We start from the raw sequence: 22,626 nt of genomic DNA on the forward strand, positions 1-22,626 counted from the left end.
TTCACAGAATCACAGAATACAAGGTTGGAAACGACCTGCAAGATCATCTAGTCCAACCACCCTCACATTCCTATTAGTACCACAAGCTACTAAACCAACTAAATCTTGTAAGAGGAAAGGTTGGAAAAGACCTCTAAGATCATCCAGCCCAACCACTGACCCATCCCCACCAAGCTCACTGACCACATCCCTCAGTGCCACATCCCTGTGGTTCTGGAGCACCTCCAGCTATGGTCCCTTGGCAGCCTGTAAGAATGCATCACCACTCCTATGGAGAAGAAATTGTTCCCAATATCCAGCGCGAACATCCCGTGGAACAACATAGGGCCATTACCTCTTGCCCTAAAAGGAGGAGGAGGAGAAGATGGAGAAGAAGACAAAGAAGATGAAGAAGAAGGAGGAAAAGAAGAAGGGGAAGAAAGTGAAAAAGAAGAAGAATAAGAAGGAGAAGATAACGTTTGTCCACCTCTGTGCAGGAGGCCAGGCTGTGACATGGCACAAACAATGCCTGCCATTCACTGAGCAGCAGTGCCAGCACTGAGTCCTGCAGGTGTTGGTTTTCTGGTGTGAGGCACCAAAAAGAAGGGGAGGGGAGCTCAGGAGCGGGCTGGAAGCTTTTTCTTAAACCAAAAAAAAAAGTGAAAAACCACAACTTTTTAATTGATTCCACCACACGAAGAATGGAAATACACAAAACCAGAGCAGGCATCGGGTGAAAACTCCTTCCACTTTTATAATTACAGCATAGAAAAGAAATCCTCGGTTCACGTTACAAAGACGGTCTTATAAAAAAAACAAGCCAACAGAAAAAAGATCACAGAGCACCGGTGACAGCGGGACCATGCCCTCTGCCCCTCTGCTGCCCCCAGGGTCACCAGCGCTGGGATGTGGTTCTGGGGACAGGTGGATGGGGTCGATGCTGGAGGCGGTCTCTGCTGCCTGGAAATCGCTTTATTTCTCAGAGATGGGGGAAAAAGGGTTCAGAATTATTGCCTGCAAAGCTCCCGCTCAGGCTGGGGTGAGTTGGTGGTGATGGTGGAGGGATGTAGGCCGTCCGAGGATATGGGATTGGGCAGCATTTCCCATTGGGCTCCGTCCTTTGGCACTTGGTGGGAAGGGAAAATCAGCTCTGGGGTTGCTGGAAGAGCCCATCCTGGAGGAGCAGCCCCGGGGAGGCAGAGCTGGAGCAGCCTCCATTCGACGCCGAAGGTGTCCAGGGAACAGAGACATCTGGGGACAAATCATGGGGGGTGTGGGGCTGACCCCAACTCACCTCCATGCTGCAGGCTGGGAAAAAGGAGAATGAACCCAGAGTACATCGGTGACCCACAACGTCTTCTGGAAGTAAAGTTGGTTTGCAGGTTGTTCCAACACTTCGTATTCCCAACTCATTTTTGGTGGATATCATTCGCAACCTCACCCCAGGAGCTCACACCTCACCTCCCACCAAAACCATTCCCACCTCCCAGCTCATCACTCACCTTTTTTTTTTTTTGCTGCCAAAATGAAAAATGCCCCCATTTGGGGCAGTGCCAGAAAGAATGGATTTACCCCCAGAAGCCCAAGGGAGGCAGCGGGCACTGCCAGCCTTCGCTGAAGGCACAACACAGCCTTGGGAGGAGGAGCAGGAGGAGGAAGAAGGTGTGAGGAGTGGGGGTGATGCTCAACAAAAGTGTACTCAGGCACTTCAAATTAAAATAGAATAAATAAAAAACCAACCTAAAACATTCATTATATTCATTAAAACAGCCTGAAAGGGCTGTGTTGAGAGCAGCGTCAATATTGCCAAATCGAAGAGTTCCGATGGTGGGGATGGAACCCCAAAATGTGGGGAGGCTGTGGGGTGCTGGTCCTGGGGTGTGGGGACAACGAGCAGCCAAGTCCCCTGGTAAGACAGTGGGGGCTTTTCAGGAACAAAACCCCTCCTTTGTGCCATCCCTACTCCAAATCTGGTGCTTTAGGATGTTCTCCAGTGATGCCACGGGTGTGCCAACCCCACCAAGCTGCAGTTCCCTCCACAGGCCTGAGCTGCTCCAAACAGGCTGGGTTTTGTCCCAAATTCCCTCTGCGCTTCATTCTGCCCAGCTCACAGGAAGAGGACAAATTAAAAACCAGGTCTGAGAAACAGAAGAAAAGTGTCCAGTGACCGAGCCCACATCCCCACCACGTCCCCACGTCCTGCTGAGTCCCCATGTCTTCACTGCAGCCTCACTGTGCTGGCCCATCCTGGGGCTCAAGCACAGCTCTGAGAGTTTCCTTGGGTCTTTTGCAGGTGAACTGGAGATGTCCTGGCCATGGTAGCCTTGCACTGGGAACCAACCAGATGATGGAGCCCTTGGATGTGACCATGCCCAACTCAGCTTCATTTTTGGGGTGCAAGAGGAGAACGGAGGGAGGCGACTTGGTGCTGTCCCCGTCCCCCAGAAGTGGCAATGGCATCGAGTTGGGGACAGGGGGCTCCGAGGGGTCCAGTCCCACGCTGGCCAGGGTGAATTCAGGGCACGGAATTACCCAGACCTGAGGAGTGAAAGGAAGAGCTGAAATCAGGACTGGTCCCTGTGTGTCCCCGTCTGTCCCCTCTGATATAGAGTGAGGAGGCAAGGAACGATGGCCACAAGCACCCATCCGTGGGGACAGGCACCTGCTGGGGTGCCCATCACCCTCATTTCACGACCAAAAATAAGGCAAAGCAGCAGAGGACAGACTGGGCCACGTTCCTCCAGGGTGGCATGAGGTCCCCCAATGAGGCTGCCCTTGTCCCCAGCAGCTTGTGGGGCACTGAGGGCTCGGTGCCCACCCCAGAACCCACAGTGAGAACACAGGGATGTGGGGACGTGGGGAAACGGAGCCACGCTGGGTGGGCCGTGGTGTGAGACGTGCACATCCTCCATCTTCCTCTGGGTGGAAGCCCTCCCACACGCCCGGCTTTAATCCAATTACAGCTAATTGGGAACTGCCAGAGAAGCTTCAGTTTCACAGGCTGTGGGCAGCATGGATTCATCTTCAAATTAACCCTTTCTCCCCAATTTCTCCCACCCCAACCATGGCAATGGGAACCCTACTGAGCTCTATTTGCCCCACAGAGGCAAACCTGAGCAATCACCACTGTTGCAGGGACCACACAGGGGACACCGTGCCTCCAGATGATGGGCTGCAGGGGGACAGGAGCCATGCAGACTCCCAGTTTGGTGTGTGCCAGTGTTATTCTGGATGCATTTGTTTCCCCACGATCCCCTCTTTGCATATATAATTGCACAGCGTGCCCTTGAATTTCCATACAGGTCTTAAAATATAATTAATTGTTGGCAACCAGCAAAGCCCAAATGAGGCTAATCCCTTTAGATTTTGCAGCCTTATCTCATTTGAGCATTTATCTAGTTAAGCTTAATGGGCAGGGAGAGGAGAGAAGCCACCGGTGCTCATCAGCCACGGCTCAGTGTGACAGAACCACCCAAAAACTCCTCTCCACTGGGGCCGAGCAGCCACACAGCCCCAAATCCTTTGGGTTCAGTGGCCCTATGGGGCTCCCATGGCATCCCCGGACGGACTCACGTGTACAGTGGCTGTAGCTGTAGATGCGACGTCTTCTGCGGCGCCTGGTAACCATAGGAGTCAAACCCACCGATGAAGTCAACTGGGGGGAGAGGAGAGCGGCAGGGTGAGCAAGGAGGGCACAAGGGGCTCTGCTCCCCAGCCCCCCTGTGAAGCTGACTTAATATTCAGCCAGCTCTCCGTTTCGACGGCATCCGTCCATTTCCAAATCTAATAAGATATTCCATTAAAAAGATGCATTTGAATCTTGGCTACAGCAGCATTAATATTAAAAGTGTATTGAATGCCTGAATTTGTTTGAGTGTCGACAACCGCCTGGAATGCAAACATGCTTCAAAGACAGCGCGGGCAGATAAACCCTCCAGATCCCCGTCTCCATAAGCAAGTTATTACAACAGGCAGTGTCCAATTTCACATGGAGATTTTTCCTTTCCGCTACAGTGGATACAGAGGCAGCGGTGGGGAGAACACGCCCTGAGGATGCTGAGACCGTTCCAAGGGGTGTCACTCTGCTCTTAGGGATGCCAAGGTTGGTTTTAGGGATGCTGAGACTGATCCAGACTGATCCCCTGCTCCCAGGGATGCTGAGAGTGGCCCCAGGGATGCTAAAATTGGACCTAGAGATTCTGAAAGTGGTCCCAAGGGTGCTAAAACCAGACCTACAGATGCTAAAACCAGACCTAGGGATTCTGAGAGCGATCCCAGGGAGGCTAAAATTGGTCACAGAGCTTCTAAAACCAGACGTAGGGATGTTGAGCCCGGTCTGGGATCCCACAGCTCCCCTGGGTTGTCCCCAGTGCTGTGCTGGGACCCAGAACCACCAAGGGACCATGAATCCATTGCCAACCCAGATGAATTCTTCCTAAGACAAGGGGATGCTGAGTGCTTCTCGGTGCCTTTGCAATGTTGGAAGCTGCAGCACTTCACTACCTCTGCTCGGCTGCTTGGGCTGCCAGCTGGCATGAATTAATTAATGGCAGATGAGCATTTAATGTGGCTGGATGGCTGCAGCCATAACTGCCTGTTTAATTGCTGTTGGGGTACTTAGAGCTTCTGTCTGGGTGGGTGCAGTGATTATTGTCAGAGCGAAAAGCGCAGTGTAGATTGCAGAAAAATTAGCCTGCATCTTCACTTAATTTTTCCCTTCTGCCCCTGCTCAGGGAGCATTGTGGATGGGGGGAGGCTCCACCCAATGACGAGTGGAACCCCATTGGGTGACACTGGTCCCATTTCACACCCCAAGGCTGTGACTGCTGCTGCCCTGCAGCACCAAGGGGTGTGCTATGGGGACTGCTGGCAGCATGGGGTGGCGCATCACATCCCAAAGCTGCTCAGCTGCCTCCTTGAGGAGGGAAAAAGGGGACCAAATCCCAAAGTAGTGATTCCTTCTCCTACCCTAGCCCAGAGCGGCCCTTGCCCTATGTTATCTGGGATGGATTTGCAGCACTGCAGCTTGCCCTGTGACTAATAGCAAAGGCACTCACAGCTGTCTTCTTCCTCCAGAAACACTTTGCTGACATAGCAGGCGTAGACGAAGCCGAAGAGCTGCAAAATAAAAGCGGGCAGGGAGAGGCTGTTATGGGAGCAAGCAGCACCATGAGGACAGCAATGATGAGGATGGGATGAAGCCACATTTTGGGGAAGCAAGCAGGCACGGGGACCTCATATGTGCTCTGTTTCTCCTCTCTTCCCAAAGCACCCACGCAAAGCCAATGCCACCCATGACCACCAACTCGACCCCAGCACTGAGATATGTCACGTCAAGGCAATGGGGCACTCCAGCAGTCCCTTACCGCCAGGAAGATCTGAGCAGCACTGCTGAGCACCTCGATGTATTGGTAGTCCAGCAGGCAGCCGCTGACTGTGATGACGTGGTGATCCTCGAGCGCCAGCCGGGAGTTGAGCACCGGTGTCACCAGGCAGCCCGGCCCGTTCTCCATCCACCACGAGCGGTGCAGGGAGGTATTGAAGGTCATGATGAAGTCTCGGTCCTGCGGGAGGGGAGCAGAGGCACCGACCTTGGATCCGGGGATCCCATCCGTGCTCAAAAAGAGGTAGACAAAAATGGGTTTTCCCATCCCAAGGATGCTCCGCAAGCACCATCCCTGCTGCAAAGCCACAGAAAGCTGCAAAACTGACGCTGCGCTTCCTCCACCAGCACCGAGGATGGGTCAGCACTGGTGGATGTGTTAATGAAGAGCACCCAATTAACCACTCATCTCTATCTACAGCCCATGACATCCCCAGGGTTCGCTGGGGCTAGGGACACACATCCCAGCGGCGGGCATGCACAGTGCTGGGCTGAAATTTAATTCAAACAGGAGCGTGGGGCTCAGGCTCATCGAAGGTACGAGTTCCTAAAGCCGAATGATGGGGGTTCACTTCCACACAGATGTTTCCACCACACTTCCTGACAACACTCTTTTCATGTAAGCGCCATAATATAGCAAATCAGGATCGGGCTGAGTGCCCTGCAGTATTTCCAGCAACCTTTGGTGTCTCCAGACCTGTTCATCCTTGTGTATCCCTGGAGCTTTTCAGTCCTTTTCCCTGGAGCAGACACAGACCCCAGAAAATCCACAGAGACCCCTGGGAAAGTGGGAACTCACAGCACAATGCAAGCGGAGAGATGAAGATCTTTCTCCGCTTGATCTGCTCACTGCATTCAGAAATTGTTGCCCAATTTACACCATCCATAAAGCCAGACAGTGCTAAGTGCCAGCAGGTGATTAATGAGTGCCCTGAAATTCCCAGCTCATCAGCCTCATTAATTTGGAGCTCCTGAAACTCTGCCTCTGCCACACCACTGTGTTGCTTTTCCTACCCACTGTTGTCCCCAGTGCCATCCATCAGTCTGTCCCATGTGAACTTACATGCCAGGAAGAGATGGGATGGATAGAATGAAAGAGAAGAAATGAGATGAGGAACAATGAGATGAAAGGGAAGGGATGGAATAGAAGAGATGGAAGGAGTGGGAAGGATGGAATGGGATAGGATGGAACAGAACACACGGGATGAGGAGGGATGGGATGAAAGAGATGGGAGGAATGGGAGGGATGGAATAGGATGGAATAGAAGGCATGAGATGAGGAGGGATGGGATGAAAGCAAAGGGATGAATGGGGAAGGAAGGATTGAAGGGATGTTATGGGGAGGAATGGAATTGGATGAAAAGAATGGAATGGAAGGGTTGGGATGGGGCAGAAAAAAATGAAAGGGGAGAGATGGAAGGATGAAAGGGATAGAAGGGATGGTATGAAAGGGTTGGGTGGAAGGAATTGAAAGTTTTGAGTGTGTGGGGGGGGAAAGAAAGAAGATGGAAGAGAAAGGATGGATAGAAGAGAAGGGATGGGATGGAATGGGATGGATGGGGAAAGATGGAATTGAAGAGATGGAACTGGATGAAAGGAATAGAATGGAAAGGTTGTGATGAAAGGGATAGGATTGAACAGAAGAGATGAAAAGAGAGGGATGGAGAGATGGAAGGGAAGGGAAGGAAAGGGAAGGGAAGGGAAGGGAAGGGAAGGGAAGGGAAGGGAAGGGAGGAAGGAAGGGAAGGGAAGGGAAGGGAAGGGAAGGGAAGGGAAGGGAAGGGAAGGGAAGGGAAGGGAAGGGAAGGGAAGGGAAGGGAAGGGAAGGGAAGGGAAGGGAAGGGAAGGGAAGGGAAGGGAAGGAAGGGAAGGGAAGGGAAGGGAAGGGAAGGGAAGGGAAGGGAAGGGAAGGGAAGGGAAGGGAAGGGAAGGGAAGGGAAAACTGGAGGAAAGTGAGAGGAAGGCAAGAAGGCAAGGAGGCAGCAGTGCCTGGCCTGTGGTTACCTGCGACAAGTGCCCGACCTCCAGGTAGAAGCAGATGATGAAGGCGTTCCAGCCGACCCACAGCACCAGCCACACCGCGTACTGCCAGAGAGAGCGAGCTGATCAGTGCTGCGCCAGCACCACGCGCATCCTGCTGCCAGCCCACTGCCCAGCTCCCAGCAAACTTAATCGCAGGGATCTGGGACGTTGCACAGTGACCACGGCCCAGCAGCACCTACCATGATGAGGTATTTGGATCTGTACTGGATGGTCCCGAAGATGCCCAGGATGACAGCCATGATGTGTAAAAAATTGGCCAGGATGGGCGCCCACTGATAGCCCAGGAAATCAAAGATCTGCCGCTCCAGTGCCGCGATCTGGGAAAGAACAAAGGAGGGGACAGCGCGGGAATCAGTCACTGCAGCAGCTCTGTGGACATTAAAGGCAAAGAGTATCGCGTAATTAATGAGAAATCCCATGGACAATTAGTTACAATAGACTGAAATGTCTGCATGATTCATCGGGCAGCGGTGGGTGAATACATCACGAGCGTGGAGTTACTGGGAACACTCCTGCCCAAGTGGAAGGGCAGCACAGAGCTGCGAGCCCATCCCCTGTGTGCCTCAGTTTTCCCACTGAGCATCACCCCCTGGGCCTGAGCTCTGTGCAGTGCCCCCCTAGGGCATGGGATCCCCTGGCTGTGGCTGACTGCTGGCAGGAGGGCAGTGGGCTCGTGCTGGGTGTTGGGCCGACTTCCCCATCCATAAAGCATCATTCACATTACTGCTTGTTGAGTTGGTTTAGCGAGAGCTCCAATTAATGGAGATTTCAGCCAACAGAGCAAAGCCCTCCATCTCCATCACACGCGACACAGAGCGAGCACGGAGCCCGCGCAGCCCCTCGGGCCAGGCTGTTTGCATTAAGCCTTAATTCACTCCCGCGCTATTTAAATTCTCTAAGGAAACAGCCTTTGGAAATACTTACAACTGGGCTGTAAATCTTTTAAATCGAGGAATGTAAATAATAAATGATACAAGGAGCGTGGCGCTCGGGGTTTTATAGCCATCCATCGATCTGGTGGCTGGTGACGGAGCTGCTGAGCAGGACCCCTATTGCTGGATTCCAACAGGAGATGGGGAAGAGCATCCAAGAGCATCCCACAGAGCCAGTGCAGGTCCCAATTTACTGTGCTAATAGCACTCCTTTGGCACCCCATCACCCATCACAGCCATAAGTGATGCTATTGGGGGCGTGGGCAGAGCCGCCATGCACCAGCCCACTGCTAATTAAGATAATCCTGCAGCTGATCAATGCAACGAGTTTTAGGGCTCCCTCTTAATTAAACACTCTCTAGTTCATCGATCGGCCCCAAAGTTCCCTTTGCAGCAAATCATAGCAATTAGCCAGGCGCGGATGCGTGCCGGAGTCCTGCTAATTGAAACGCGGCGCTTTCACTGGGGGCGTGGAATGGAAGCGGCCGGGTTCCACCAGCGCATGGGGAGAGGAGGCAGAGCTGGAGCAAAATGTGTTTTGTTTAATGCTGCTGACACCAAAGTCGAGTGGAAAGAAGGTTCCCATCTCTGCTGTCCCCATGTCACCCATTGGCCACCGCACTATGCCCCATAGTCACTTCACTGTGCCCCATGCCAACATTTGGGGCAGTTTTTCCAGCCCTGCGCTCGCAGCAGCACTCAATAAATCCGGTGGATTTGCGGGGCGGTGGTGGCAGCTATGGGGTGATTTCCTGCCCCGCAGAGTGAAGAGCAGAGGGAAATGGGGCTGAGCCTCCCGAGATGTGGGAAACGAAGTGCAGTGGCTGCAGACCCCGACCCCCCCTGCGCTCCGTCCTCACGCCTCAGCTGCGATGGGGCTGACATGTTTGCTGACACAGATGCATAAATATATTATCACAGCCCCCACGGCCTCGATAATTAACCAGTGGAGAGAGACAGGAGTGAGCTATCATGCTGAAAAAAACACAGCAGGGCTGGGGGCTCCTCGTCCCCTCCCCTTGGCCATAGGGAAGCTGGGGGGACAGTCCCTCTGTCCCTCTCCCTCCTAAACATCTCCATGGGGCCGGTGAGAGGAATGAGCGTGGACCCCCCAAAAAGCATCGCAGCTGCTCTCCCTGGATCTCTATCAATACCCCCTGGATTCCAGGCCATGACTTTGGCCACCCCCCCTGAACAAATCCCCAGTCTCTCCCATGGGCAGAGCAGGTGGGGGGACATCCCAGTGCCACTTGTCCCCACTGCACTTGGGGGACCCAAGCATCACCCTCCTCTCAAATGAAATCTCTTCAATCTTTGCTTTACCCCTCTGGGAAATATCAGGAAGAAGATGCTCTGTTCACCTGCCGGCAGAGCTTTGTTAAAACCCTGTGAAGTGCAACGGGAAGGTTTCCTCCTGGCTCTGAATGTCAGAGCAGCAGAGCCTGGAGACTTCCCTGGGGAAGCAACAGCAGCAGCATGATGATTGTGGTGGTGGGGAGGAAGAAAATCCCTTGCTTCCATTTTCCAACTGTCTGAATCCCATCCTGGTCCCTTGCTTGGCGTTTCTTGTAGATAAAAGTCCCCAGATCTGGAGCAGGATTCCACAGCATCCCAGTATGGCATCTTGGCATGGTATCCCACTATGGCATCCCAGTACAGAATCCCAGTACTGCATCTGGTACTGCATCCCAGTGCAGCATCCCATGAAAACAGCATCCTGGTAGCGCAACTCAGTACTGCATCCCAGTATTGCATCTCAATATGACATTCCAGCATGGCATCCCATCACAGCATCCTGGTATGGCATCCCAATACGGCATCCAGGGACTGCATCCTGGTACAGCATCCCATACCACTGGGAATAGCTGAAGGTGAAGAAGGGACCTCACTGGTCCTTGCTGCTGGCTTTTGTCTCCCCAGTATGGCTGTGGTCCCACCAGGCGCCAGGCTCCAGCCCTGCCCCTGCGATCAGTGAGGGATGCTGAGTCCTTCCTCACTCCATGGGCTCCAAGACTGGTGGTGGACTCCTAGAGAAAACCCAAGGTTGGACCTTCCGCGAGGGCTCAGGGGTTGGGGTGGTGCCCACGTCTCATCCCACATCTCTACAGAACACAGGTGGTCCCCACAGCACGGAGCCTACAGGGCAGAGGGGGAAAACCCCAAAAGGGCAACACTGCAGGGATGCCTAACCCCAATCCAGCGCTGAGGACTGATGATTCCGAAGCAGTGTTTGGCCAGGTACTGATGCACAGCCCAACTTTGGGGCTGCAGCAGTGGCCGAGCAGACGGCGGAGCAGAACGCAGCCCTGCTTGATGCCACAGCAGCTGCACGCCAGCACAAATCCCTGCCTGGCTCCACAGCGTGGCAGGAGCTGAGCGTGGATCCATGCCCCCCGATGAGCCATTATCCTTCAGCCAGGCTATTTCCTTCTGAACACCATATGCCGCCGGCTCACCAGGGATTTACTTTCATTTAGCTGCGTTTGAATAGATTTTTTTCCATCGTGGATTCCCTTCTGCTGAGGCCAAAGATGCTGCGAGTGCAGCTCCTGCTGAGCTCTCACAGCCGGGGCTGCTTGCTGCCAGAAATGCACCATTTCTGGGAGGTTTTACAAGAAATCCTGGGGTCCAGTGGGAAACTCAATGGTCAGAAATGTGGGGCAGGATCTGTGGGGTGTCCAAAGGGATTGGCTCATTGTCTGAGCCACCTGGGAAGGTGGTGGCACTGTGGCTCCAGGAAGGTGGTGCTGAGGGTAATAGGGCATGTGGGACCAAGGGATTGATGGGTGGAGGGAGAGATGGAGGAAGGGAGACATGGAGGGATGGAAGGATGGATGGAGAGAGGGATGCAGTGATGAAGGATGGAGGGATGGAAGGAGGGAGAAAGGGATTGAGGAAGGGAAGGATGGAAGGGTAAGAGATGGGTGGATGGAAGGAAGGAGGAAGGAAGGAAGGAAGGAAGGAAGGAAGGAAGGAAGGAAGGAAGGAAGGAAGGAAGGAAGGAAGGAAGGAAGGAAGGAAGGAAGGAAGAAGGAAGGAAGGAAGGAAGGAAGGAAGGAAGGAAGGAAGGAAGGAAGGAAGGAAGAAGGAAGGAAGGAAGGAAGGAAGGAAGGAAGGAAGGAAGGAAGGAAGGAAGGAAGGAAGGAGGGATAGAAAGATAGATAGAGGGGTGGAGGAGGGGTGAAGGGAGGAAGGGAAAGATGGATGGCTATTCTTTTCCTCCCATTAGGGTGGTATATGACAGTGGGGATGGAACCTGGGCTGGATCCTGTCCTGCAGCACAGCACCCTGCACTCGGTGCCCTGAGCTCCACAAGCACCTGCACCCAGGAGCTGCACATCTCCACTTAGGGAAATTGGCTGCTATTTAAATTAACGGCAAGTGAGCGAATTGACTATTAACGAGGTGCAAATACCGCTGCGAACCCAGGGATTTCATTTAATGACTTGGAAACAAGTTCTTGACCTACTTCCAACTTGCAAAATCTTTTGCAAAATTGCAGGCGGCACAGATGAAAATGAATTAAAGGAGCCATCACCACGCTCCCACACATGGGCAGGGCTGAGCTGCCCCGCGGGCAGGATGTGCCCCAGGATGGAGGCACAGGCTTTGTTACCCCAGCAAAGCCCTCACTGGGGTTTTTCTGCCCTCAAATCCCTTCACTTCCAGCTTGAAAAAACCCAATGGGATGAAAATACGAGGACACAGGGAGGGGTGTGGGGTCCCCCCGGGCTCTCCATCACCCGCTGAGCCCCCACGTCCTTTGGCCAGCCTTTGCTGCTGTCTTTTGCCGATTCTTTTTCTGCTCTGTTATTTATTTAATTTCGCCAGGCGCCGCATCCCGCTGCGTTGCCATGGGAACATGGCAGCAGCCCCAGCTGTCTAGACGCTGAGCCCCAGGAGCCCGGCGTGTGGGCAGGACGCAACCCAAGCACCCATGGGTGCGCCCACCCAAGAATCAGCCCCATCCCAGTGCAATTCCCAGCCCCCCTGATCCCCTCCCAAAGCCACCCATGCATCAACAGCCTGGGGTCCCCCTGGTTCCTTCCCAAATCTGCCTCTGTCCAACAGCCCTGGGACCCCCAGACCCTTCCCAAAGCTGCCCCTGGGGAAGGGAAACTGAGGCAGAGAATAGGAGTTGCCCAGTAAGAGGATGAGCACCTCATGCTGAATATCCCAAATCTAGGTGGTCCCCAAATGGACACGGTTCCTTCGGGTAAGCCAAGATGGGACCAATGGGGAATCCTTCCACAACCTAAACAGTGGGTTACTGTGGGTCCCAAACAGCCCCATCCCACCCATGATGATTTGTTGGAACTCTTCTGGAACCCTCCACACAGCCGAGGGTGGCAGCCACCTCCTACAGAGGCTCCAAACGCATCCCAATACCATTTATACAGAGTACAGGCTGGAGATATGATATTGCATCTATTATTTTTACTGTTACATAAATGCTGAACCGGAGCGATAAGGCTGAGATAAGGCTGTGGGCTTTTTTTACCACCGCTGACAGAAAGACAAGGAAAGCAAAGTGATTCATTCCTATACTTTCCCATCATAAGTTGCCTCTGAATTTTACACCTTCCTGCAGATAGACTCCCTCCAACAGGCACAGACTGTGTTGCTTAATTGCCGCCCCAAAATGGCTTCAAAAAGGTCCTCCACTGGGAAGGGCACGGGGGGGCAATGGATCCTGGGGAGGAACAGCACAGGGATGTAAGCAAAGGGCCAGTCCTGCACTGGTGCTGCTGTGCCTCAATTTACCGCCCTGGGAAATGAGTTCAGCTCTTCCCTGCTCAGCATTGCACCCAGGAGCGTTTGCAGAGAAGCAGGGTGACAAATGACATCCCCAGAGCTACAGCACGACCCAAGTGCAGAGCTGGGTCACACTGCCACAGATAGCCACAGACATAAAAGTCAGGCTGCAAGTTTAAGCAAATCCATCTGGAAATAGAGGTGAGAACTGAAGGGGGCTGCACAGACCCTCATGGTATCCAACCTGGAATCTGGATGGAGCGTGAACAGAGGAGCCTGCTGTCCATCCATCCCACTTCATCCCATCCCATCCCCTCCTATCCCATCTCACCTGTCCATCCCACCTCATCTATTCACCCTATCCATCCCAGTCATCCCATTTCATCTATCCATCTCATCCTTCCTTGTCCCATCCCATCCCATCCCATCCCATCCCATCCCATCCCATCCCATCCCATCTCTCCATCCTATTTCATCTATCTCATCCCCTCCCACCAAACTGTTGTCCCAGCCCCACAGAAGGACTCTGGAGATGTCCCCAGGATGCTGTCCCATGCCCACAGGACACGTAGCAGTGACACCAGACCCATGGCACCAGCACCAAGCTGTAATGCTCAAGGATCAGGGCACTGAAATGTTGTCAAATGCCTTACTGCAAACACCAGTTTCCAACAAACAGGCTTTTGGATAAATAAAATTGTGATTAATCAAGCGCCTCAATTAGACACAATGAGCCATAGCTCGTGATTAAGCTGAAGACTCGCAGCAGAAAGCACATTAGCAGCATGGACACTCAGAAGCTGAGAATTAATTAAAATGAAGCAAAAAAGAAACACTAAAAAAAAAAATCCCACTAAACAGGGAAATGCACAGAGCCTTTTTCCATTTGGTGGGGACTCTGGGGATGCTGAGAGGAGCCACGTCCTGCATCCCAAACCAACGTGGTGGTGTTGGGTGACAGTGGGACAGGGACACCTCTGCCCATGCAATGCGAGCTGTCTGCTGGCTCCAGCTCCCCATAAGCGGCCCCGTTTGGACAGGGATTAAGCCACAGGCAATTTCAATGCTAATTCTCCTGTTTAAGTTCTTTAGTCCAACATCTGCAAGAAGCAAGAGGTAATTTCCCCTGGATCTCAAACAGCGACTCAAAGGCGCTGTTAATAAAATGCGATAGAGGGGCAAAAAGAGAGAGGGGAAAAAAATCCAATTTACTGACTTATTTAGTGACACCTTTCGTAATCAATTCTCCCAGGAAATAAATACTGATTAAAGCCAACCGTATTGCTATGGAAACCGGCAGTCCCTCCTCTCACGACCTGCAGGCAGCAGAGAGGATCGGGTGAGGAATCTGCCTGGTAACAGCCGCGCTAATGAAGCAGGAGCAGAAATATCCCAGAGCAGCACTGCTGCCAAAGGAGCAGCCACGGGTGGCTCTGGGGAGGTGAGGCTCCCAAATATTTGGTGTAAGGGCAAGGCAGGGCAGCTACAAAGAGAAGGGATGTGCCCACATCCCATCCCAACCTTATCATATCTATTTCATCCCACCCCACCCCACCCCACCCCACCCCACCCCATCCCATCCCATCCCATCCCATCCCATCCCAACCTTATCATATCCATCCCATCCCATCCCATCCCATCCCATCCCATCCCATCCCATCAAACCCCATCCTATTCTAATCCCATCCCAAACTTATCATACCCATCTCATCCCATCCCATTCCATTCTATCCCATCCCATCCCATCCCATCCCATCCCTACCTTATCATATCCATCTCATCCTCTCCCATCCCATCCCATTCTCTTATCACATCCTGTCCCATCCCGTCCCGTCCCGTCCCATCCCATCCCATCCCATCCCATCCCATCCCATCCCATCCCATCCCATCCTTATCATATCCTATCCCATCCCATCAAATCCCATCCCATCAAACCCCATCCTATCCTAATCCCATCCCAAACTTATCATACCCATCCCATCCCATCCCCTTATCCCATCCCATCTTATCTCATCTCATCTCATCTCATCTCATCTCATCTCATCCCATCCCATCCCATCCCATCCCATCCCATCCCATCCCATCCCATCCAGTTCCTTAGCCAATTTTTAGCATTAAAACACACACGCATCCAGTGTCACTCAAAGCATCACTGAGAGTCCTGATGCACCCTGAAACAGAAACCCGACCAAAAACACCACTCCTTCCATTGGGGTGAAGGCCCACCGCTCATCCACCAACCCCTCCTCTAACATCCAACCTTTAGGATCTCCTTCTCCCACCTGCTTGGTGCCACCACCTCGGCCACTCACCCTCTTTTCTCAAGGCCCTCATTTGAGCCACTTACAGTGGTGGCAGTGGTGGTGGTTATGTGTTTCATATGCAGGTATGAATAGTGAGTTATTGTCAGCAGGAGATGGATGGGCCCGGCAGGGAGCGGTGTCCCCATCAATCTTTGCCTGTGATGAATGTAAAGCAGCAGTGAGTGGGAAGCAGCAATGCAAGGTCCAGAAACTGCAGTGGGTTTTCGGGGTGCTCTAAGAGCGACAGGCTGGGTGGGACCTCATTAGTGCTGCTCATTATTTATTAATAGTAAAGAAAACCCAACAGCTCCAGCCCCATCTCCCTGTGCCAACAGGATTATTGGCTAGAAACGAGAGCTGGAAACTCGCAGGCACACGGGTATGGATGTGCAGCCCTAATAGAACTGGAAGCCTTCATATTTGCAGCAATTGCTGCACGTTAGCAAAATAACAATCACTGTTAAGCACGCTGCCACCTTCCCCATTCATCACGGCGAGGATTTAATAAGGCGCCTTCGCCGTGAGCTGTGACCAGCAGCACATTATTAAACACAGCGATTAGCAGCTGCGGTGGATGGGAGCTCATTAGAGACTTCTTAAACAACCATAAAAATCGCTTTTATTAAGCAGTGATTCCTCTCTTCATGCCCATCGAATCAGGCTGGCACAACACCGACCGACCCACACCCCAAACCCTGCAGGGGCACCAACGGGACGTGGGCATCTCCTCTGCTCTGGGGTCAGTCCCACCCTGAGAGATCGCAGAGGGATGGAGTTTTTCCCAGCAAAACAGTTTCTTTCCCCAAAAACCACATGGGAGCTCCTGCACACAGTGTGTGCGCTTCTGCCCCAAGCCCTTTTTGGTGCATCTGCAGGAGGTACTGATTTCTGCACGTAATTTTAGGGGAAAACTGACGCAGACGGTGTGGCCATATGACTGATGTCTCCACCACCTGCTGGGGTTCCCGTATGGGTTCCCACTGATGGGCAACAGGGCCGTCCCCACAGCACCCAGCAGCATCCTGCTTCTCCTCCTTGGGTCCCACTAATGACAGCAGTGCTAATTGTGGGGTAGGTAGGGCTGCGTTGCCTTTGTCTGGGCCACAATTTAGCAAAAGCACAGTGCTTTGTTCAGGGCCTCAATTTAGGAAAGGGGAAAGTGGAAAGAGGATGGGAAAGTGGGAAGGGAATAAGGGTTGGGAAAGGGAAGGGAAGGGAAGGGAAGGGAAGGGAAGGGAAGGGAAGGGAAGGGAAGGGAAGGGAAGGGAAGGGAAGGGAAGGGAAGGGAAGGGAAGGGAAGGGAAGGGAAGGGAAGGGAAGGGAAGGGAAGGGAAGGGAAGGGAAGGGAAGGGAAGGGAAGGGAAGGGAAGGGAAGGGAAGGGAAGGGAAGGGAAGGGAAGGGAAGGGAAGGGAAGGGAAGGGAAGGGAAGGGAAGGGAAGGGAAGGGAAGGGAAGGGAAGGGAAGGGAAGGGAAGGGAAGGGAAGGGAAGGCCATTAGGGCACTCAGGGGAGTGGTTCAAGGACACAGGCTGAGCCCCACAATGCTGACACCATTGCAGCGTGTCCCCATTCCTGGCCATTTATTTCCATGCAGTAGAAGGGAGGACACACGCTTGGCCTCGGGGGATTGCAGGGGATTGGTCAAGGACTCTCAGAGTGACATTTACAGGCAACAGCTGAGGACCATCATCAATCTGAGCCATTACAGCACAGAACTGGAGAGCAGACAGGAGGCTTCCTCATCCCCTCACAGTGTTGCCTGAGCATCCTCTGGAGCATCCTCTGCTCCCACCCACGCTCTGCCACCAGTGCTGTGCCCACAGTGATACTGACTGAAGGGACCAAACTGGCCCAGAGCGCTAATTACCCCTAATCAAAGCAATTAGCCTGAGAGCCAAGTACTCAGAGCTCAGTGTCCCATGTGTGTGACCCAGCCAGGCATGGCGGCTGTGTCCTCTGCTGGAATGAGATCCAGAGTGAGCAGTGAGGATGAGGAGACACTGTGAGACAGCCTTTTATTGGGAGAAATGGTGACACAAAATGCCCAAAGCATGAATTATAAGGCAAAATGTGTGATCTCAAGGGCTCCCACATCCTGTGTCCTGCATCCCCATCCTGCATCACTGCACCTCGTGTCTGGATGCAGGGCTGATGGGCACCTGCTGTTTTCTCACTCCCCAAACCTCCTCCCGACATAGAGGGAAAAGCAAAAACGTGTGAAATTTCCCAACCAGTGACATAGGAGTGGTTATTAATCTTATTAATAAAGCACTCAGGGTTTAATGTCCTGTTCAAATGTAATCGGGCTGCTCTGTGCCAACTTTTCTTTTCCATTTTTCCAGGCCGTTACATACATATTTTGGAAATTGAAATGAATAGTCACTCTCAAGCAGAGGAAGAGACCTCCATTAGGAGGTCCCTGCAGCACTGGTACACAGCAATGGCTGCAGCACCCATGGGTGCCCATGAAAGGAGGCAATGCCAGCTGGATTCTGCTCCCAGGAATGGCTGTGGGATCACAGAGCCCTTTTCCAGCCCTATTTCCCACCACAGACCATTGGCACAGAGCTGGAGTGATGCCGATATCCCAGTGCTGCCCAAGCCCAGCATCCTTCCAGTGCCCAAAACCCACTGCTCTCTGCTGCACTGGAACCTGTTGGTGAAACTGGATGAAAGTGCTGACCACGGATGGGATGCTGTTTGGCTGATGGCCATCCTCATTTCCCATAAGGACCCCACAGGCTCTGTTTTTTTCCCCAGCAACTTTCTCACCTCGTGGTCACAACAAATCTCAGTGCAATGAGTTTTGGACCATCTGATCCCCAAATCCTTCTTCCTTCTCAACCATCTGCCCCTCTGGGTCCTTCCTATGCTGCAGTCCTTGGGGAGAACACCCAGTCAAGAGGAGACCATGTCCCCATCACAGGGGATAATGATGGGAAGCAGCAGTGTCAGTCTCCGGCCCACCCCCTTCCATGGGCGATCATCCCCACCACTGGGACATGTCACCCCCCCATGACGTCTCATCCAGGCAGGGCGAGGTCTGCAGGAAAGTCTCTTTGCCACTCTGGTGTCAGCTGGAAATAATAAAAAAAAAAGGATTTCCAGCCCAAATGACACCAATTAGGCACAGTGTGAGGGGTTACAACCCAAGCAGTGATTATCTTCCTGCCCAGAGCTCACCCAAAGGCACAGCTGGGAGCTTGCAAGAAAACACCGCGGTCAGGAGCCCAGCCAAGCTGTCCATCGATCCAGGAGCTCCACTGCCAGCCAAACCCCAGCACGTGGCACTGCTTCTGCATGTCACTGCGGGCAGCAGTGGCGGGGCTGTCCCAACCACAGCCACCATGCTGGGAGCACAGAGCCCAAGGACAACTTCTGTATCAGTTCCTTGAGAAACAAGACTGAGTGTCGTTGGACAAAGCTCATTTTTTGGGACATCACTTGCACTGCAGAACACGTTGTGCTTCTCCTCGTGCTCTGCTCCATGACCATAGCTCCCATTCACCCCAGACATTGCTCCCTCCCCTCACCCCCCCAATGCATGTTTTCAGCCCCCTGAATGCTCCCCATTGCTCACAGCTTTGTTGCAGAGCATCGTTAACGATGCAGAGCCCCGTTAATACTCCTGGGTGCGCCTCAGCTCACCCTGCACATTCAGGCATCCTGCACTTTAACGGCGGTTTTAATTGAGAGCTGTAACACCACTCCTTCCCAAACGCACACCCATAAACCTTTATGGCAAACTGTCAGCCTGGCTCTTTGTATGAATAATGAAGGCACACGTGTGCGTGGCCCACGATGCTCACACACGCGGGCGCCTCGCTGTGCCGCGATGCCACCCCAACCCATCATCCCCACCTGGGATGGCCACGGCTTGGTGACAAGCTGACCTGGGTGACACCTGCCCAGACACGTGTGGGCCTCTGACACACACACACACCCACCCCTGGATCCCTTAATGCTGCCCATGCAGCACCATCCCCACCCCAGCAGCACTTGCTGCCCTGCAGCATCTCCAGTCCATCGCAGCATCCTGTGGATGCGCGCCCACCATGGCAGCGCGTGGGGAAGGGGCACACGGAGCCGTGGGGATGGGGCCCTCCATCCGTGATGCCGCTCTCAGCCCCAAACCCAATTACCATGGCAACCATGCAAATGTGAAAGCTTTCCATAATCATTAGGGAGAGGAGCCGAGCAGTATAAACAGTGACTGCAGTAGATTACATGCCTATTACGAACAGTCGCGGCTTCTGAGCGCTGGTAATTATACCTAATTGTGCATTTAATTGTGTAATTGAAAACCCACATTCAGAGTTCAGCCCGGCTCCTTTTCCCCCATTCCTGGTGGTGGGGGCAGCCCCGGTCCCATTGGCCTCACACCGTCCTCGGGCACGGGAACGACGGGAACCAGGCGAGGACAAAAGATGCTAGCGGCCGTCAGCGGCTGTCACTGTGCTGGAGGTGGTACCAGATGCAGCATGGCATGGCACGGCACAGCACGGCATGGCATCATACGGCAGAGCATCATGTGGCACGGCACTGGATGGCAGAGCATCGGATGGCACGGCACAGCACGGCATGGCACAGCATGGCACGGCACGGCACGGCACACTGCTCCTTGGGCAAGCTCCAGCAGGCTCAGCCAGGCAGGAGGCACCAACCCAACTTTCCTTTCCCACCCAATTAAAGGAAAAGGAGAGAAACAAAGAACAGACAAAACCCTTTGGAGTGCCTCGGGAGCAGAGCGATGCAGCAGGGCTGTGCCTCTTCTCACCATCATTAGGTTTCAGGGTGAACAAGAGGAGCAACTCACAGCTCCCGCGCGCTGCTGGCGGTGAAGGGCAAGGCGGGTTGGCTCCTCATCCGGCCAGCTCAACAGCTTTCATCTTAGCATAAAGAGAACTCCCCCTCGACAATGACGAGCATCGCAGAGGGCAGCAGCAAAACCCACAGCCCAGCCCAGCAGAGCCAATTCTCTGCTCCGAGCCGACCTGCTGCTACGGCAATAAGCAACCTGAATGGTTGGGGACGGCGTAATAAGAGAGTTTTGATTTCACTTCACCTCCTAATCACCGAATCTCCGTCCAGCCCCACTCGAAGCTGAGCAGAGCCACCCGCGGGAGCTGCCCTACCAGCCCGGGAGCTCGCACTGATTTCGTTTCTTTCCCGAAAAGAAACGCGCCCAAATCACCTGTCTGTACCGCGATGTCTCCCCGCAGGACGAAGCCAGCAAGACTTTGTTTGAGTTGACCAACAGAAAAAAAAAAAAAAAAAAAAAGCGGCCGAAAACCAGGGAAGTCCTGCACACAGGGAAACACCCATCGCTTTTATCCGGAACGAACGGGAGCAGGGAGCACGGACCTCACCGGTACATCCACGGGCAGACGGGCAGCCCAAAGCCACGGGGGCATCACGGCAGCGTTCCGGCGATTCTCTCCGCGCCCATCGCTGCCGCTGCCGGCGAGGCACGTCCAGGGGCGCCGCTCGGCCGCGGGGTTTAACGAAGCGGGGAAGCGCTCGGATAATTAATTGCAACCTCGCTGGCTGCCGGTTAGATCGCAACGCGCTTCCTTCGCCCGGCCCTCTGTCAGCGGCGCGATGAAGATGGATCCGTGGGCGGCGGGAGCGCGGCACGCGATGATTGCCGCTGCAGCCCGGCTGTAGCGAAGCCGCTCTCCCTCTGCCTGCCGGCGGAGCGGCGCCGCTCGGTGCGGAGTTTGCGAAGTGCCGTTGCGGCTCCAAGTTTCACCGCGGCTGATGCAGGGACTCAAAGCAGCATCCCTGCAAACCGCCCTCCGAGCGAAGAGCTCGCGGCCGGAGACAAAGCTCGCACCTGCCCGAGCCGCGTCCTCAGGCACCGACAGCGCCGGGAGCCGCTTCAACCCCATCTCGCTTCTGCAACTCCGGCGAGCGATGAGGGTCACGTTTCTTTTATCTTTTCATTAAAAAATAATAATAAAAATTGGGGGTGGGTGGGGGTCGCATTGAAGCATCCCCAGCAAGGTCACCCGCACAAAGCACCGCCCGGCATGCTGCTGGGCGCGCGGCCCCTCGCCTTACCAGCTGCAGGCAGCAGAATCCAACCAGCGTGCATCTCCCGTTGCATCTCCCCATGGTTTCCCAGCCGGAGCCGCGGATTTCCCCGCCGTGGCCGCGCGTCTCCTTCCTCCGGCTCCTCAGCAGCCGCCCGGGGAGCTTCACGGGGGCGACACGGCCATGCCCCGCTCTCCAGCCCCGCTACTTTCTTCCCAGCCCCGCCGCCTCCCGCATCCTGCCGGGTTAGCACAGAGGCGGGCTGCGCTCAGCAAGGGGCATCGCCCCCCTTCCCCGCCTTCCTCCCCCGAGCCCCGCTCCCCCCCCAGCCCGCTACATTCCCATCTCCGGGCGTAGGGCCCCCGGGGCCGCGCGCACCTCGCCATCCATCCCCGGGGCGCGCAGTTTTGCGCCGAACCGCCCTGCCCCTCTATTGTCTCTCCCGCACAGCCCCGGGGGCGGGCGGGGAGGAGGCGGCGGGGTGGGATCGGGGGCGCGGCGGGCAGGGCGGGCGGCGACCGGCGGAATGAGGGCCGGCCGCTCTCCCAGCGGGGCCCGGCGGGCGGCGGGGCCGGGCAGGGGGCGGTGCGGTGCGGTGCGGTGCGGTGCGGTGCGGCCAGGCACGCCGCGCCCGCTGTGAGCCCTTCGCGGCTTCCCGGCGGTCGGGGGAAGCCGGAAGAGGGGCCGCCTCCCGCAAGCAGCGGTAAGGCGCGGCTGCTGTTCGTTAGCATCGGTATTTGGTGCTTTTTCAATTGCACATTTATTTTATTATTTTTTTTTTCCTTCGCTTTTGTTGGTGGGTTAGAGCTCGATTTGGAAAGGGCTGAGGAAGTGCTGCTCCCCCTCCCTCCCTCCCCCCACCCCAGTTTCTCCCCACCCTGCGGTCCCTGTGGGCTGTGGGTGGGTGGTGCCTGCAGTCTGAGCGCAGGGACCCCACAGCCACCTCCCCTGTAGTGACCGTGCCAGGGCAGCACCTGGGTTTGCAGGGAGAACAGACACAGCCTTGCAAGCAGAGCTACCCCACCGTGCAGAGCATGCACAGCCCCCCCCAGGGCCGGGAGTGACCCACGTCCAGCACCCAGCCACCTGGCTTTGGGCTTCTGCTCTCAGCGGCTTCCTGTCTGGGAGGTTTGGGCAGGAAGGTGGGGGCACACGGCGCTGGCAGAGTTCGGCCCCAGTTGCCACCCACCCTGCC

General features: G+C 54.5%; 1 protein-coding gene across 1 annotated transcript; it reads right to left on the reverse strand.

Moving 5' to 3' along the window:
* Positions 1 to 3,548: 3,548 nt before the first annotated feature.
* NKAIN1 (sodium/potassium transporting ATPase interacting 1) lies at positions 3,549 to 21,512 on the reverse strand (the record flags this gene model as incomplete). The annotated part of the gene is made up of 6 exons (XM_079546231.1): positions 3,549 to 3,634; positions 5,037 to 5,097; positions 5,346 to 5,543; positions 7,367 to 7,447; positions 7,585 to 7,722; positions 21,459 to 21,512. The coding sequence occupies 6 exons, from the start codon at positions 21,510 to 21,512 to the stop codon at positions 3,549 to 3,551; spliced, it is 618 nt and encodes a 205-aa protein (XP_079402357.1).
* Positions 21,513 to 22,626: the final 1,114 nt, after the last annotated feature.

The sequence above is a fragment of the Tetrao urogallus genome (assembly GCF_951394365.1).
Source record: "Tetrao urogallus genome assembly, chromosome: 23".
Classification (NCBI taxonomy): domain Eukaryota; kingdom Metazoa; phylum Chordata; class Aves; order Galliformes; family Phasianidae; genus Tetrao; species Tetrao urogallus.